This window comes from Epinephelus moara, chromosome 10 (assembly GCF_006386435.1).
Source record: "Epinephelus moara isolate mb chromosome 10, YSFRI_EMoa_1.0, whole genome shotgun sequence".
NCBI classification, from domain to species: Eukaryota; Metazoa; Chordata; class Actinopteri; order Perciformes; family Serranidae; genus Epinephelus; species Epinephelus moara.
The window spans coordinates 28,837,958-28,855,365 of record NC_065515.1 but is presented as its reverse complement, the minus strand read 5'-3'; the positions used below and the strand labels follow the sequence as shown (position 1 = coordinate 28,855,365).

General features: G+C 40.7%; 1 protein-coding gene across 1 annotated transcript in view; it reads left to right on the top strand.

Moving 5' to 3' along the window:
- Window positions 1–16,855, top strand: part of LOC126397210 (uncharacterized) — a 45,858-nt gene extending 29,003 nt beyond the window's left edge. The window contains exons 40-59 of the mRNA XM_050055809.1: window positions 210–467; window positions 549–809; window positions 1,272–1,321; window positions 1,470–1,680; window positions 2,326–2,586; window positions 3,420–3,680; window positions 3,794–4,054; window positions 4,277–4,537; window positions 4,922–5,182; window positions 5,301–5,558; window positions 6,005–6,268; window positions 6,497–6,757; window positions 7,308–7,568; window positions 8,506–8,766; window positions 10,269–10,526; window positions 11,535–11,795; window positions 12,097–12,384; window positions 12,958–13,194; window positions 14,641–14,705; window positions 14,827–16,855. Of these exons, the coding sequence (XP_049911766.1) occupies window positions 210–467; window positions 549–809; window positions 1,272–1,321; window positions 1,470–1,680; window positions 2,326–2,586; window positions 3,420–3,680; window positions 3,794–4,054; window positions 4,277–4,537; window positions 4,922–5,182; window positions 5,301–5,558; window positions 6,005–6,268; window positions 6,497–6,757; window positions 7,308–7,568; window positions 8,506–8,766; window positions 10,269–10,526; window positions 11,535–11,795; window positions 12,097–12,384; window positions 12,958–13,194; window positions 14,641–14,687 (4,481 nt within the window). The 3' untranslated portion in view covers window positions 14,688–14,705; window positions 14,827–16,855. The remainder of the gene's footprint in view (window positions 1–209; window positions 468–548; window positions 810–1,271; window positions 1,322–1,469; window positions 1,681–2,325; window positions 2,587–3,419; window positions 3,681–3,793; window positions 4,055–4,276; window positions 4,538–4,921; window positions 5,183–5,300; window positions 5,559–6,004; window positions 6,269–6,496; window positions 6,758–7,307; window positions 7,569–8,505; window positions 8,767–10,268; window positions 10,527–11,534; window positions 11,796–12,096; window positions 12,385–12,957; window positions 13,195–14,640; window positions 14,706–14,826) is intronic.
- Window positions 16,856–17,408: the final 553 nt, after the last annotated feature.

Sequence of the window (17,408 nt, the reverse complement as noted above, 5' to 3'; positions counted from 1 at the left end):
AGTTACTAATTATTTGGTTTTAGGAAATGATGATGTACACTTTCCACAATTTTAGGACATTTTGTAGAATAAATGATTGATTGATAATAGAAATTAATTGTTAGTCAGAGCCCTACATTGCAGCAGTATTGGAACAAGGATGTAAAAAGTGGGAGTTCAACAGCAAGTAGATCATAAATGAACTTAAATAAAATTGTCTCGTCCTCCAGAACCCTGCCAGCCAACTGGTGTCACAGTCAGTGGGTCATGTGACAATGAGACAGTGGTGTTGGATTGGCTGGAGGCTAAAGGGGCATCAGTCTATGTGGTGACAGCCACAGGAGACCTGGGATACACCACGTCTTTCCAAACCGAGGAGACAGTGATAGAGGCTGAGCTGCCCTGCGGACAGCTATTTACCTTCACTGTTCAAGCTCAAGATGACCGATGTAACAGCGCTGTGAGCCTGCCTGAAGAGTTCAAGACAGGTATATGTCTCATTTATACTTTTGTCGAATTTGGCGTACAGTGTAGTAAGTCTATGATCCAACAATACACCTTCTCCTCAGGTCCCTGCGTGCCCCAGCATGTGCAGAGCTTTTCAGATTGTGAGAACAATCTGGGCTCGGTCACCTGGGCCAGCAGCGACGGGGCGGAGTCTTACTTGGCCATCGCAGTGGGACAGGATGGCCACACCCACATGTGCACCACAAACACCACCACATGCACCTGGGACGACCTGCACTGTGGCGATCAGTACACCGTTCATGTCATTGCCAACGACTACCTGTGCAGTAGCATGCCGAGCAACAGCACTTCAATACGAATGGGTAAACACACTTTTGTAATGCATGCAAACTCCCCTTGAATGTTCAACAAAACAAATGTGGCAAGTTTTAAATACTACACATGAAAAGAGAGTGCTGCTATACTCACCAAGATATGGGTGACCTGGAAATGCTGACCAAACAGAGCAGACAGAGCAGGCTTTTTTGGGAGGGGGGCTTAAAGAGACAGGCACTAAACGGAGCGTTTCATACAGAAGCTTATAGGTGCACCAGCACAGACAGTAAGAGGAAAATACAAGTGTTTTTTGAACATTAATGCATGTAAACATGTTCTAATAAAGACCCAAAATACAAGCGTGAACCTGAAAAAGAGCACAGTAGGACATTTTATAGACCAAATGATTAATAGGTTAATAGAGAAAATTATCAGCAGATTAATCAGTGATGAAAGTAACTAATATTTGCAGCTCCAATCACAACTTAACCTTTGTCTTCTGTTTTTAGCACCCTGTATTCCCCAGAACTTGACATCGTCTCTAAACTGCACTATGAAGGTGAATATTTTACCTGTTTTAACAAACTGTCCATTTTCTCTGGCTTCATTTGTTCTCTGTGAAAGGCTTTTGTTTTGAAAGTGGCGAAACAATGCGATTACTTATTACATTAACTAAAGTTAAAATGATATTGTAATCTGTTTCTAAGGTGGGAACGCTGACCTGGAACGCCAGTGAAACTGCTGAGTTTTACATTGTGACAGCAGAGAACAACAATGGCCACAAAGTGCAGCTCAGCACCAACGACACCTGGACCCTCATTTCTGAGTTCCAGTGCGGCCAGGAGTACCTCCTGTCTGTTCAGGCGGTAGACTCTGTGTGCACAAGTCTCCCCAGTCAGCCCTCAACGCTTGAGTCAGGTGGAGACTATTCACCTTTAAAACAGTAGTTTTCAAACTGTATTTTGAAGTCACCTGTTTTATTGAACGCCCAAATCTGATGACACAAAGTTAAAGTGAAGGGACTTTTGCAACTCATTCAGTCCTTCAACTGCCTCTTCCTACAGATTAAAGTCAGCAATGCAGTTTAGTGTTTTTAACAAACCTTAAAATATTCCACATCATTCATACATTATGGGTATTATTCATCTTTTAAAGCCAGCAGTGCAGTGTAGTGAAAAATTGTCCTCTCCAGTTTACTGAGAAACTGTGGTTAACATGCACTGATAAACATTTTTGTGTTGGTGATGAATTTAACATCTTTCATGAGCCATTATCAAGTTTATTCATATATCACCAAATCCCAAATATGTCTCAGAGGGATTTAAGATAAGGTTGGTACAACCTACAACACACTGTATCCTAAAGGGAGAAACCTCAGGGAAAGCAACACAGAAAGACACACATTCAGAAATTGGTGGGTTGTACACCAGACTTAAACAAAAACAAAAAAAACCTATACTCTTTAACACTGATATTAACCTTAGACCACAAGACACACAGGGACTCTTCTGCGTATTCCAAAGACAGCCTTCACTAACAGATTACCCTCCTTCCTTCCCTCAGAGCCCTGCCCGCCCACTGGTGTCTCCAGCTTCATGACCTGCCACGCTAACATTGCTGTGGTGTCATGGTCCGCCTCGGCCGGGTCAGAGTTCTACACCGCCACAGTGATGCAGGAAGATGGCCAGTCAAGCAGCTGCTGGTCTGACAGCGAGCAGTGCGGCATGCCCAACATCCACTGTGGACAGAACTACACAGTGACAGTCGTCGCCTCAAACGGGAAGTGTAACTCTGACCCCAGTGAGGCCGACATGCTGCAGTCAGGTGAGACATTCAGGACAATTTTATTCTATGTAGATACTTCTTCCATGCATTTTTTATTTTCTGAACAGAAGGTGTGAAAATGGGTTTGGTCAAGAGTTGAGGTGGCTTTAATGTGTTACTAAATAAAGGTCAAACAAATTCACTTTTACTCAACCACTTTATTCAACGTCCCAAAACAAGCAGATGAATTCTAAGGCGGCTAACTTAAGGAACCAATTAAAATGGGTTACAATTTATTTTTAAATTAATCTTAAATTTATCCTATTTTAAAATGTACCTTATTTGTCTAACAGAACTTTTTTTTTTTTTAAGAAAAAATCTTTAATTTTGTATTTTATGATTTCCTTCTTTCACAATCTACATATTTGATTAGAATATTGTTAATTTATTTTTTACCCAGAGGTAATAAACCAGCATTTCTCAGGTTTTCGTTCCTCTTCCTATACTCTAAATTTCCCCTAAGTTCTAAGTTGTTTACATTTTAATTTGTCCATACAAAACTCAGACTCAAAATAAAACTCAAACAGGGTCTCCTTAATATATCCCCGTTCAGGCTGAGCAAAATTTGAAGCAGTGGCGACAGACAATAGGTGTCTTGTATTTATAGGAACTGATAACTGAGTCAATGTCAAATGGGTAACCAGAGAAAAATAATCTTTAAGGGAATAGAAATGTATATATTTGTCTGCAAAATGTTGTCTCATTGTTGCCTTAACTGATTGTTTTCTCTGCCCCTTTTGAAAATGAAACCTTGTTTATATGATTTCAAACTTCTTATCACTCAATGATTAGATAATTAAACCTGCAACACTCTCCTCTTTGTCTTTCTCCAGTGCCTTGTGTTCCAGCTGATGTGGATGTGAAGATAGACTGCTCTGAAAATCAGGCTGTCGTGTCCTGGGGGGCCAGCGAGGGGGCTCTGTCCTACAACGTGTCGGCTCAGAGCACACGGGGAGCCATGTCCTCCTGTGAGAGTACAGAAACAATGTGCATCTTGACCAACCTCACCTGTGGCCAGACCTACTCTGTTCAGGTGGTGGCGGAGGATGATATTTGCTCAAGTTTACCCAGCCCAGCTATAGAGTTCAAGTCAGGTAGGACAACTGGGTTGACATGACTCTCCTACATGTGAACGTGTCACTGACTTATTGCTCTGAACGTGTTTAAGTGTTACTCCAGTCCTCTGTTTCTTCCCCTCCTCTCTCAGTCCCCTGCACACCGAACATGGGCTCAGTGGTTCTGGACTGCTACACCAACTCAGCCCTCTTGGATTGGGCCTATGCAGATGGCGCCCTGGACTACACCGCAACAGCCCGGTCCTCTAGTGGCCATGTTTCCACCTGCAACTCCAACTACACTAACTGCGAGCTAGAGGGCCTGGAGTGCGGCCAGACCTATAATGTGATTGTTGTGGCCTCAAATGAGAATTGCAGCAGCCCTCCAAGCACTAGGTTGCCGGTGGAGTCAGGTGAGCTCTTTAAAAAAGCTCTTTTAATTCAGTAAATTCAAATTAGACCTTGGATGCAAGATTTTACATTTTTGTTTTGTTTTGTTTTTTAATTTCACCAACTGGAAATCTTGTTTCACTGATCTGGCTGAGATTCTCGTCTTGCTGCAGTGACAGGTGGTTTCAGGTGCAAAGCAACTACAGAATCATTATTTTTTACTCTCTTCCCCTGTCCCCCTCCAGCTCCTTGTCCTCCTGAAGATGTTGATCCTGTACTGGACTGCTCTACCAACACCGCCCGTGTAGAGTGGCAGGGCCGCGGAGGGGCCGATTTCTACATTGTCCAAGCCTTCGGCGTGGAAGAGCATGAATCTGGCTGTGAGACTGCGTCTCTGTCTTGCGACCTGGAAGACCTCATCTGTGGCTTCACCTACAACATAAGTGTGATTGCTGTCAACAGCATGTGCAATGTCTCGAAAAGTGACATGAAACAGCTTCAAGCAGGTGAGGATGACCAAAGAGATTTAACATGTGGAGGCCTTGGCAGCATGATAAATGTCTATGTTACAGGATGGGATAATGTAATTCGGCCAACTGTATTTTTTGAAACATTTAGAAATATTTTTGAAATATTGGGATGTTTCTGTAGATGAGTCAGGGTAGGAGGAGATTGATTATGTATGTATGTACTTTATGTACTTGTCATAAAAAAGGAATAAAAAACTTAATAATACAGTGGTAATACAGTATTTCTATGAAACTGATTTTGGTAAAATAGTTGTGGTTTCTCTGGCTGTGCTGATATTGCTAATAAGAAATAATTATTGGATCTATATTGACACTAAATCATTATGCAGGATTAATATTTCTCTGTCTGTGCCTGTGCAGTGCCCTGTGTACCGCAGCACGTGGAGGCCCGGGTGGTTTGTGAGTCTGGCGCTGTGGCGGTCTCCTGGGAGCACAGCAAAGGGGCATCATCATACACCGCAGTTGCCCAGGGCAACGGTGGCTACGCATCAACATGCAACAGCAGTGAGACAACATGCCTGTTTGATGACTTGCTGTGCGGCCTCAACTACTCCATCACTGTCAGTGCTTCAGATGAGACGTGTAGCAGTGCTGAGAGCTCTGCTGTGGAGCTCAGCACAGGTAGAATCATGTGTAAGGCATAGTGCATGTTATATTAAAGCTCTGTTTATACCCGTCTTCATTCACACTTGTCCGTCTGTCTGTCTGTCTGTCTGTCTGTCTGTCTGTCTGTCTGTAGTGCCATGTGTACCACAGAAAGTAACAGCAGAGATGGTGTGCAGCAATGACACAGGTGTTGTGTCATGGGAAGAAGAAGAGGGTGTGTCATCCTACATGGTGCGAGCTTTTGGGCCCGATGGTCACAAGACTCAGTGTAACAGCACCGGAAACTGTTGCCATCTACCCAACATGCATTGTGGCCAGCTCTACAACCTGACAGTGACAGCTCTGGACGGAGAGTGTGACAACAGCCACGCCTACCTCAACCTGCAGTCAGGTAAATTTTTCAGTATGACAGGTGTAATTTTCAATGAGTTCAGTGCAGTGGTTTAAATTTTATTTATTGTCTGTAGAATACTCACTGATATGAAATAAAGGACTCTGGCTTTGATCAATCTGAGTGAATATTAAAGACCTGTAAGAAGTCGGACTTGTTGGTTATGTTAAACCTGCTTCAGAGAATCAGGCAGGTAGCATTTAAGTCAAATGATAATTATCTTTGTCCATCAGTTTTCTTTTCAGGCTCTCCTTAGGAAGAACAATTTATTGTTTAATATTTGCTTGTATAGACAGAACCTTATAAAGTATAGTATGACAACGAACACTGCACTTTTTGTCATTTCAGTTTAGTTGGACTAGTGAAAGGATTTAAAGTGTCGTCTCTTATCTCACATATAATATTAAGTAACAAGAACTCTGTTATCTCATTGCTTGTTTTCCCAGTGCCTTGCAAGCCAACCAACGTTAAGGCTTCCCTGCGGTGTCACTCAAACTCTGCTGCGGTGACGTGGGAACGAGCCAGCGGAGCGCTCTCCTATCTTGCGGTGGGTGTTACAGAAGACGGAAGCCACCAGACTGAATGTAACAACACCATGACCTTCTGTGATCTGAGCGACCTGCAGTGTGGACAGACCTACAATGTGAGCGTGTTCGGCCAGGATGAGTCCTGCTCCAGTATGGAGAGCGACAAGGCTTACGTGCGGACAGGTATCGCAAACTTTTCATAAAGGCTTCCTGTGATTTTTTTTAAATAGTAATGGCAGCATCATTTATAGTTACAGTGAGATGGGAGAAGTTTTTCACATCCAGAAGTGCTTTCGTACAGTGTCAATTTGCATTCAAACTTTTCTTTTGATGGTAACCTCAAAGGGTAGTTAAACAGTACCAGTACCATATTAACTTGCCCTCCTGCGTCTCTGTGCCTCTCCCCCTCAGCCCCTTGTGCACCCCAGGATGTGACTGTTGATGCACAGTGTAATGAGGCTGCCATGACAGTGTCCTGGCTCCCCAACCCTGATGCCGAGTACTTCCATGTGGCAGCATTGAGCAACACCGGGGCGAGACTCTACTGTAACTCCAGTGGGCTTTCCTGCACCATATCAGATCTACCATGTGGACGGAGCTACAATGTGACTGTGTTGTCTGTAAGAGAGGGCTGTGAGAGCAAGCCCAGCGCTATGGTACACACTTCCTCAGGTAAACTTCAAGTAGTCAGCCATTTGTCTGATTGCAAAATTTACACATATCAGTGTGTTAATCATATGAGGCACTGAAAACAGCTGTCCAATTCAGAAGTTCATTCACTTAGATGCATGAATTCAGTGTCTCCCAAGGGAGCAGCTGTGCGTTAATATCAGACCAGCTTTGAACATTCCAACCTGTGCAACCTATAGAGTAGTGCAGGAATGAGCCTTAACACACAGACACATGTTGTGATCTCAAAAAGATCACTGATATCAGCAACATAGGGTTTCTGCAAACCTCCCCAACATTTCCTTACCTACCGTATAAAAAAAAGCGGCACAAGTTCTGTATGCCTCTCCCCTTATTGAATGATGTATTGCCTCAGTTTTGGGAAGGGGTTTAGTGCATAACAAGAGGCTTCCTCAAGAGCAAACCCTCCTTTTTTCCACATAAACATTATATATCACCCAAATGTCTTTGATGTATTTGTGACTCAAGTGTAAACATGTTTCCTTCACTATTGAATTGACATGCCCACTTCTATCCGTTTCACCCTCCACAGCTCCGTGTGTGCCCAGGAATCCTGAGGGCCGTCTGGACTGCGTATCAAACGCCGCTTGGGTGACGTGGGACGCCTCAGATGGAGCCCTCAGCTACTTTGTGCTGGCCCAAGGAGTCGGAGGTCACAACTCCAGCTGCAGTACCGCTTCATCCCCCTGTAATGTCCCAGATCTGGAATGTGGGACACTTTACACCTTCCACATCACTGCAGTCAACAAACACTGCCACAGTAATCACAGCACCACCTTTGAGCTGGAGACAGGTATCCAACAAGACTCTCTTCTTTCAATAAACTGGTTTTGAAGTGAGGTGCTCATTGTCTTGGTTGCTAGGAAAATTATCTAGTAAACATTTGACCATGTTAATGCATTAACAAAAGTTGTAAGAGCAGAGTGAGATTTTCAGAGACTTTGCATCTTATAACCTCCTGAGACTTGAACTTTTGTTTGTTATGCATACTTAATTTCTCCTAGCTATTTGCTATAAAAAACTAAATATTGTCCATGATATTTAAGTCCCAGTGTCCTCAAACGAGACAATAATAAAGTCCCAATGTCTTCAAACGACTACTTCCTAATTAAAAGTGTCTTAACTCACACTGTTGCTAAAATTGATTTAATTTGTTGCCATATCAAAATACAAACATTATCAATCATAAATAAACAAATTTCAACCATAAAATGTAATCAGGTTTTGGACCTCGTCCACTTTTGTGTCAGGATCGGCTGCAGACTGACTTGGCAGAGGTAGCTGCCATCTTCTTTTTACAGTGATTAGTGTCTTGTGCTCTTACTACCACTTGATGGAACAAAAAAGTGTCTTTGAATGAGGACAACTGATCTAAGTTAAGTATAAGGTCAAGTACACCCAAAATGTGATATCCTCATATGAGGACACAGGGTCTCAAGAGGATGAACTTACATGTGTGCTTCCATCTGCTGACTGAAAGACACAAAAAGGAAAGGAGTATCATGTGGATTCGAAAGAATGTAGTATTATCTGATCTGATTTAAAAGCTTTCAAAAGTTTATAAAGACAGACTAATGCTTTAAGGCACTTATGAAGCCTCTTCACAAAGCAGCTTCTCTGAAAGGTTAAGGAGGACAAGACATGACAAATATACAGTCCGTAAGTTTTTTCTTGAAGATACTTGACACTGATCACACTACCTCACACTCTTTTTTATTCCTGTCTTGTAGGTCCTTGTGCTCTAACATCCATTAGTGCAGTGACACAATGTGACAGCGACACGATACTGGTTGAATGGGAGATGACGGAGGACATGCCACTCTACCTGGTGACTGCCGAGGGCCACGACCAAACCCTTATTTCCTGTAACAGCTCGTCCATATCATGTGAACTCCAGGGTATCCAATGTGGCATGCATTATAGCATCATAGTGTCAGCTTCTTCTGATAAGTGCAGCAGCCTCAGAAGTCCACCAAAGAAGATCAAAACAGGTATTTATCAGCAAACCAGTTTAGTCTGACTCACTTTATCACTTACTGAAGCAAATTACTTTTATTCTTAGTATCTTTGTTTTAGTTTTGTGCCTCCGCGCTGGCAATAGCCATGGTCGGAGGCATTATGTTTTCAGGTTCTTGTAAACAGAATATCTCAAGAATGCCTTGAGGGAATTTCCTCAAATTTGGCACAAACATCCACAAAGACTCAAAGATGATTTATGTAGATTTTGGTGGTCATAGGTCAAAGGTCAATGTCACTGTGACATCGTCCGTCTCATTCTTGTGAACGCGATATCTTAAGAACACTTTAAGGGACTTTTTTTTTTTTTCAAATTTGGCACAAACATTCACTTGGACTCAAGGATGACCTGATGATTTTGATGGTCAAAGGTCAAGGTTTCTGCAATCTTGTGTTCATCTCATTCTCGTGAACATGATATCTCAAGAACACCATGAGGGAATTTCATCAAATATGGCACAAATGTCCACTTGGACTCAAGAATGAACTGATAAGAATTTATTGGTCAAAGATCAAAGGTCAAGGTCACTGTCACCTCACAAAACATTTTTTTGGCCATAAGTCAAGACTCAATACTATGACAGTATTTTCTAACAAATGTCTAATAGGATAAAAAAGTGATGACATTTTATATCCAAAAGGTCAAACGTCAACTTCAATGTGACATCATAATGTTCATCATAACACTTTTCTGGCCATGAGTCAATGTTTTCCCAGCTGAAAACGGCAGTTGTTGTTGTTCAGGACTTGTGTATGTCCTCTATGACTGTTGGTCTTTGTGGTATTTGTCCCGCCCTTTCTCCACTGTGATATGACGGCTGGTGACAGTGACCAGTGCAGCGTTTTACCCAAAATTAAACATCTAACTGTAATTCAACTCTAATATATCTCTAATTTTGAATTGGAAAAATGGATAAATAATCACGATAATGTTAATGTTGAGCCCTGGTACAAGAAAAAATGCTTTGGTGGACATACAACAATACCAGGTAAAGTGCAGGCAGTGCACTGTGGCTGATTTAGTTAATCTAGAGATAATGTAAGGTTCTCTTTCCCCTATCGAACAGTTGATTGGTTGAGGAGGAATCCCAGTAGACCAAGATTTTCTGTGAATAATTACAGCCTTACTAATTTTGAGTGTCCACCTTGAAACTGTGCTGATTGTATAGATCTTCTGTGCTGCCCGATGGAGGATGGGTGTGAAGCATCCATGTTTTCACAGACATGGATGTAAACTGTATCTGGAACTTGACAACCATAAGACTGTAATTCTAACTGAGTGTATTTTATGTAAAATTATGCAGTAATCTGTTTTCCGGTTGCATGTGGTATTATAATGGTTTTTATGTAACTGTGAGATTGGTATTGTCATGGTGAAAGAAGTTTTTAAGGAAACCCAGGAAGAATTGCAGATAATGGGGATCTAAATATACACACAAAAAAACAGAAATATTGAAGGTTATTCTGTCCTCTTTAGCACCCTGCGTCCCGGACAATGTGACAGTGGTGCCGTCATGTGAAGAGAACGGAGCCACAGTGATGTGGGGACACTCCTCTGTGGCTACATCCTACCTACTGACAGCCACAGGGAGGGATGGACATGTTGTGAGCTGCAACACCAAAGTGAACAACTGCACGCTGGCTGATCTGCATTGTGGACAGCCGTACAACGTTAGCATCACTGCCAGTGGAGACAACTGCACGAGCCAGCCCAGCATTTCATCCTTCCGCACAGGTAGAGACATTTTAGATTAGTTTATTTCAATTTCAATAAATTGATTGATTGATTGATTTCACCATGATAACCCCCGACGTATTTACACTGGTTCTCATGAGTACATACAGTATATTGTGAACAATAAGATTTACAATAAGAATTAAAACATTAATCGGTACAGTCTTTTTGTCTTTAATTGAGCAGAATTTAAAGTGGTTTGAAGAAACTACAACTCAGTGACATTTATTATTAATTTAACTAAAGCAACATATTTTGATAAGTGTATATGTTGGTCTGTGTGTGGATGACATGGACAATCAAATCTATAGCCTAAATTGTTGATTAATTGCTTTGTTGTTGCATGGAACATTTATTGGCAATGATTTTGATGATTGATTAATCTCTTTTGGGACTTTTTTCAAGGAAAAATGCCCCCCAAAAAATTGCTTGTCTTAGCCTTCTCATATTTCTACTTGTCTTTGTCTGAATAACTTTAATTGGTAAAGACAAAATAGACAATAAACGATAATCAATTACTTGACAAATTAAGGTAGTTACTTGTACCTTAAAGAAAAGTCATATTTCCAGAACGGAAGAGGAAGCTAGCCAATTGGAGCAGAGAGCCACCAGGGAAATCCAATGGCAAAGACATGTTGTACTATGATACTGCAATGTTTTTCTATCATGCTAGAGTGAATACTCAATCCATAGTGTTAACTTCTCCTGTTGTTCTTGTTGTTCTGCTACTGTATTAATCAATATGAATCATAATCTACATTTATCTGCCACTGTCTAGTTTGGTTTCCACAGTACCACCAAGTTAGACTGATACATTGAAGTTCTAGTAGTGCATACTGGATCTAGCACTAGTCACCTCTCTTGATTAAATTTCATTATTGCACGGAGCCTCTTTCCTTGTTTTGACTCCTGTAACCAACAAGAATGAGTTGACACTTAAATGTAGAAACTGCAGGTCAGCTTCCTGCTTGCATCTCTAATAGAAGTTCTTTCCCTCTGTTGTTGCAGTGCCCTGTGAGCCCTCTGGTCTTGCAGTGGATATTGATTGCGAGACCAACACTGCCATGCTGTCTTGGGAGGCCAGTGAGGGCGCCGTCGAGTATTTCGGCTGTGCCCAACCTATGTATGGAGATGCACTCTACTGCGACAGTACCGGCCCCTACTGCACCATCGAGGGCCTGGAATGTGGTGACATTTACAACTTCTCTGTTGAAGCCTCTAACGGCGTCTGCAACAGCTCGTTTAGTGCACCTCTGCAGGAAGGAGCAGGTAAAGTCCCACCATGTTACCAATTCTCCAAGTCTTTAATCATCAAATTCATTTTTTCTAAAAAAAAATATATATGTTGATTTGTCATTGTGTCTTTTCTAGTCCCACATATTTGCAAGAATTATATTTATTTTACAGAAAAACACATTTTTAGGGCTACAGGCCACAGTGATACATAATGACAATACTTCTTACCAAGTGATATACTGATAAACTACACCTGAACAACAAGAGCTAAAAACATTTCACTGGGCTACTTCCACTGGTAAAATACTCAATCTCTAATCTCGTTCCTCCTTAGCTCCATGTGCTCCGACTGATCTGAATGTCCGAATGCAGAAGATAGACCAGTCTCACTGGGCCATGACATCATGGGACAGCGTTAATTGTTCTGATGTTGAGTACCTTGCGGAGATAACCGGTCGAATCCAAAACGACCCACGTGCCCAGATGGAGGTCTCCTCCTACTGGCGGCCCATGACATACTTTGAGTTCCCAATGCCATGCAACACAGCTTATAACCTCACCGTACGCTCCAGAAACTCAGCCGGGGTCAGCGAGCCATCTGCTGCCTTCACTGGAGTCACGGGTAACTTAACATTGCACTCATCCCTGACTTTCCAAATGCTGTTCCTTCCTTTCTCTGTTTGGGTTTAGGTTTATGTGGAAAACTTGTAACACTCTAAGTCCCTCTATATAATTTATAAGCAGTATATAATTAATGAATGATTTAAAACACACAATCATGTACTTGAGGATTTACGTGTGTGAGTAATGGAATATAAAATTCATAACTATGTTTTCATTAGTGTATAAGACGCTGAAACTATGAACTGTGTTTTCGCTGGCGTAGAATGAGCCCTTCATATCTACCTAGGGAGCAGTTCCTCTTCCATGTTGCACTGCCATGTTTCTTTAGTAGCACAGAACAGACAGCATTTTGACGTTAAGGCCACCATAGGTTCTCATACATGCTTGGAAAGGGAGGGGTAGCAGTAGGGGTATTTAGTTGGTTGCACTACATTGACTACATTATAGTGTGTTAATTAAACCCTTTATTAAAGTGCTCAGAATGCTTGTTCATCAACAACTTGTTCACTAACAATGCATACGACATCCCCCAGTGTTTCTGTTAACAACATTGTCACTGTCTCTTCCCCAGTCCCCTGTGCTCCACAGAATGTGCAATATAGTGGTGACACACAGTCTGCTGTGCTTTCCTGGGATGAGTCAGTGTTGGCCACAGGGTACACCGTTTACAATGTGTCGGGTGCAGGCCGCGTTGAGCTCTGCAGCACCACCGAGCTCTTCTGCGAACTGACCAACTTCGATCCCAGCACCACTGAAGTGACAGCCAGCAATGCAGAAGGAGAGAGCATCGCTAACGGAGATATTACAGGTCAGAATACACCTGCAGCATTTTACAGGACTCAATAAACAATGTCGATCACTTTTTGCTGAGGAAATGTTGCAACCACACATTGCCCTTGTATTTTTGCAGAACAAAATTGCCTCTTTGTGACACTAGAGGATATAAACACACAAAGTTCAGTACAGTCCTGCATAAATTGCAGTCAGTCGCCAGGCACTCCTTGTTCAGAAGTAATCTGATTGGTTTTCGGCTATCAGATTGGATCAAACCTTGAGGATGGTCAGTTTAAAAGGAAAGAGAAAAAAAGGATTCTGAATTTAGATTAGATCACACAATCCAGTCTTGGTTTTAAGCTTAATCAAACCTTCAGTTTGTTGTTCAAAACTTTTTAGTAGGATAGGGTTACCTTTGATCCAAAATCAGGATTATCCTGACACCGGCAGAGGGTTGGATTCAGGGTGCATTTCAGGAGCAAAATGTAATAAAACTTTTAAACTGGTCAAATATATATACATTTATTTACACGTTGCACTTGATTTGTTAAACTGTTACAGCGATAAAATAGATAGAAAGTAGATATTAGGCTATCTATTAAGCCTTTCAGTACAATAAAACAGCTGTCAATAGCTAACAAATAATATTTAAAGTTAAAATTTTAAGGATCTCTGTTCTCTTTGTCAGAACCTGTCAATAAGCAATAATCTCAGTGTGTTTGAGTAAGGCTTGGATCCAGGCTGGTGAATTTATTAATGTCAGCTGGTGAGATGAAAGGGTTACCACAGAATGTAACTGTATTTTGGTGAGTGTGAATGTCGCCACACACACTAGTACACACAGCTAGTAATACTGCAATATCTGTCATCAGTGGGCCACCATTGTGTTACCTCATTCGGTGATAGTGACTTAACAGAAATTTCTTAAAATAAAATGTTGAGATAATTACTATATTTGAATTTACAGTTATCACTTTATATGCATTACAATCACGCAGTCAAAAGTAGTTTCTAACAACTGCGTCCCCATGCTGCCTTTTGTTTCGTTAAATAAAAACAAGTGACCCTACGCTGGCTGTTCTACCTGTTATTCTCTATATGACAGCAACTTACAGTGTAACATGTAGTTCCATTTAGAGCACTGATTATCCAGATCTTGAAAAGTTTGTATCTGAAAAATAAATAATGTTTCCTTTGAAAAACCAGCACAGAAGTAAGACAGTTTAGCAGATCCTAGATAGCAAAACATGGGATTTCAAATCTGGATCATTCTGATCCAGACTAAATTTTTAACAGCTAGTTCAGGAACTGGAAACAGGTCTTCACAGAAAACAATGCTGTGTGTTTACTTCTTAACAGCTACAAATCTCTCACTCCTGCCAATTACTGTTCTGTTTCATTTAATCACTTGTTTTCTCTTTGTTGCCATTTTAATGTCCAAATTCTGACATTTCTAACAAGTATTTCTCATCTTCCTCAGGTCCAGGAGCGCGCAGAAGAAGAGATTTGTGGTCCAGTGAAATCTAAGCCCCTTCAAACACACAGGTAAATACAGATACATTATCTAGAGATAATGTGATACCTACTAATGAATCTGAAATCATCATTGGTCATAGGCCTTAACTCTGAAGCAAGTTATAATTTCTAACTAATTTCTCTCTCTCAGATCCGAAAAATCCCAGAGGTGACTGTCACAGTAAAAGGAGTTTCATTGTATGTGAATTGGTTGCTAGTGAAGGATGCAGCAGAGCACACAGTCTGGATTGAGGAGGAAGAAGAAAGAGATCAGATGAATAGGGACTTTAGAGTGAGAACCACTGATGGTAATTTTCACAAAAAGACTAACCTCAAGCCATGGACCACCTACATCATCAGGCTGGCAGCCAAAAACACCATCAACCAAAGCAACTACTCCAAACTACAAAGCAGAGCCACTGGTGCCTCCTAATGAAATACCACTGATCCACTTATAGACATTGGACTCAACAGAAGTACCATCATATGGGTTTTATGTTTTCTTCACTCTGTAGCTTCCATAACAGATCTGTTACCGGTTCATTCTGTAATAACTGTAGGAGGAAAATTGTACAACAACTAAATGACATGTTATTACAAATTCTTCTGTCTGGGAAACATGTCACAAATAAATTATGATCAAAGATGAGAACCTTTAGATTTGAATGCTTATGAATCTTTGTTTAGCAATAGTGTATATACAAGCCCAATCCCAAGAAAGTTGGGACGCTGTGTAAAAAAACAAACAAAAAAAAACTGAATGCAATGATTTGCAAATCTTTTTTGAGCTATATTCAATTGACTTAAGTCCAGAGACAAGATATTTAATGCTCAAACTGATAATAAAAAAAATTTGGTAGCTGTAGCTGCTGCTCTTTTTTTTTTTTTTTTTTTTTAAATTACAGCGTTCTAACTTTTTTGAAATTGGGGTTGTATATTTTTATAATTGTGGCTGGTGTCATAGCATTACAAAGTTGTGCTGAAATTCTATTTATCAGAAATGGTTTTATTTTCAAGATAGGTTATTAGATTCTCTGGATGATTGTTAAACTGAAAAAGTAGTGTAAACAAATTAAATGATAATTTATCAAGCAATATTTTTAAAACCATGCAGTATATTTTTCTTTATGATGTTCTTTGTGACTTCTCATTTTGTGAATGCTGATAGATCTTTTTTTAACAGGCCCAGAATTGACGGAATAAAAAAAATCTTTGAAACACTAAAAAAACAAACAAAAAAACTTAATGTTCTTTCTTTTTTTTTTTTTTTAATGTGTGCCTGTGTCTTTCTAGGGCTGCAACTAATTATTGCAGCCCGAGATAGACACACAAGTACCCGGGACCTCATTAGTATCTTACATTGACCACATTTACATGCAAATATCCAGCTTTTTCTCCTTATTCTGAAAAAGATAATATTCCTATTAAGCTGTTTACATGAATAATTATAATGAATATTCCACTAATACTCCTGTTTACATGCAGCCATGCGCACTATAATTCAAAATAGGACTTGCATGACCATGCGAGCACAGCCTCATTTTTCATTCAACCACCTTCTTGAAAAGGTCAGTGTTGTGATATTTGCGCATATCCAAAAACCTGTTAATATCCGAGTCTTTTAATAACATTAAAAGACCAGAATATTTTTTTCTTTTGGACATGGATCTCCACCCAAGCCTTGCAAACTGTTGGCGAGTTGATTTGTGTACAGTGCGTCCATGACAACGTACAGTACGGAGCTGACTGTAAACAGGTTAGGGGACTCTGTGTCACAAACTGCAGTAAAACCCCCAATTATGACACATATTCTGAATGCACTGTATACATATCCAGAGAAGGCTATTAAAACCCAAATAATACTGGCATATCCCACATGTTTTATTCAGAAAATGCAAATTCGGAAAAGGGCCAGCATATTCCAATGGAATATACTTTACATTATCTGCATCAAATTTAGAATATTAGTGGGACACTAGTGTGCATGTAAACGTAGTCACTGTTTACACAGGCCTCAATTAATTTAATATTAGCATTCACTCTGTTTGGCCATTCAATCGATTTATTCTACACAATGTATTTCTTTTCCTTCTTTTTTGCAATGTTAAGGCCACTCCTGCACCTCATTCATTAGATTGTTCAGTTCTGAATTACTCTAATATTAATAAACACACTGAGAGGATTCCTTTGTAATTATTCAATCATTTTTCTTAACAAAGCGTGTGTCATGACCTGGCTCAAAGCCATGACAAAGACGAGGAGACGTACGGTTGTGAAAGTAAAACGAAATGATTTTATTACAAACAATATTAACTTAGGTAATTGGCAACATAATCAAATACTAACAGAACTAACTAAACCACAACATAATGCGCCGAGTAATCGCGGGCGCAGTGATGCAGCCGCACCAGGTAGGTCATGGAGCGGAGCAGAGCAGAGCAGAGAAGAGCAGAGAGCAATGTGAGGAGCAGCGCCAGCTCTTATACACCTGTGGACTGGCCAGGTCCACCCAGGTGTGGCAAGCCCCACCTACGACCTGCAAGGAAAGAAGACAACACAAAAGAGGGAACACAAAACACAACAGCAGGCCCTAGAGGCAGGAGGCCGTCACACCCCCCTCCCTAAAAACCGGGTTCCTATCCCGGAACCTCAGACAACTCAGCGCTAACTGAAATTAAAAATATAAATTTTTCAATTTAACCAAAACAAATGCATCTATTTTTCTTTTACTTC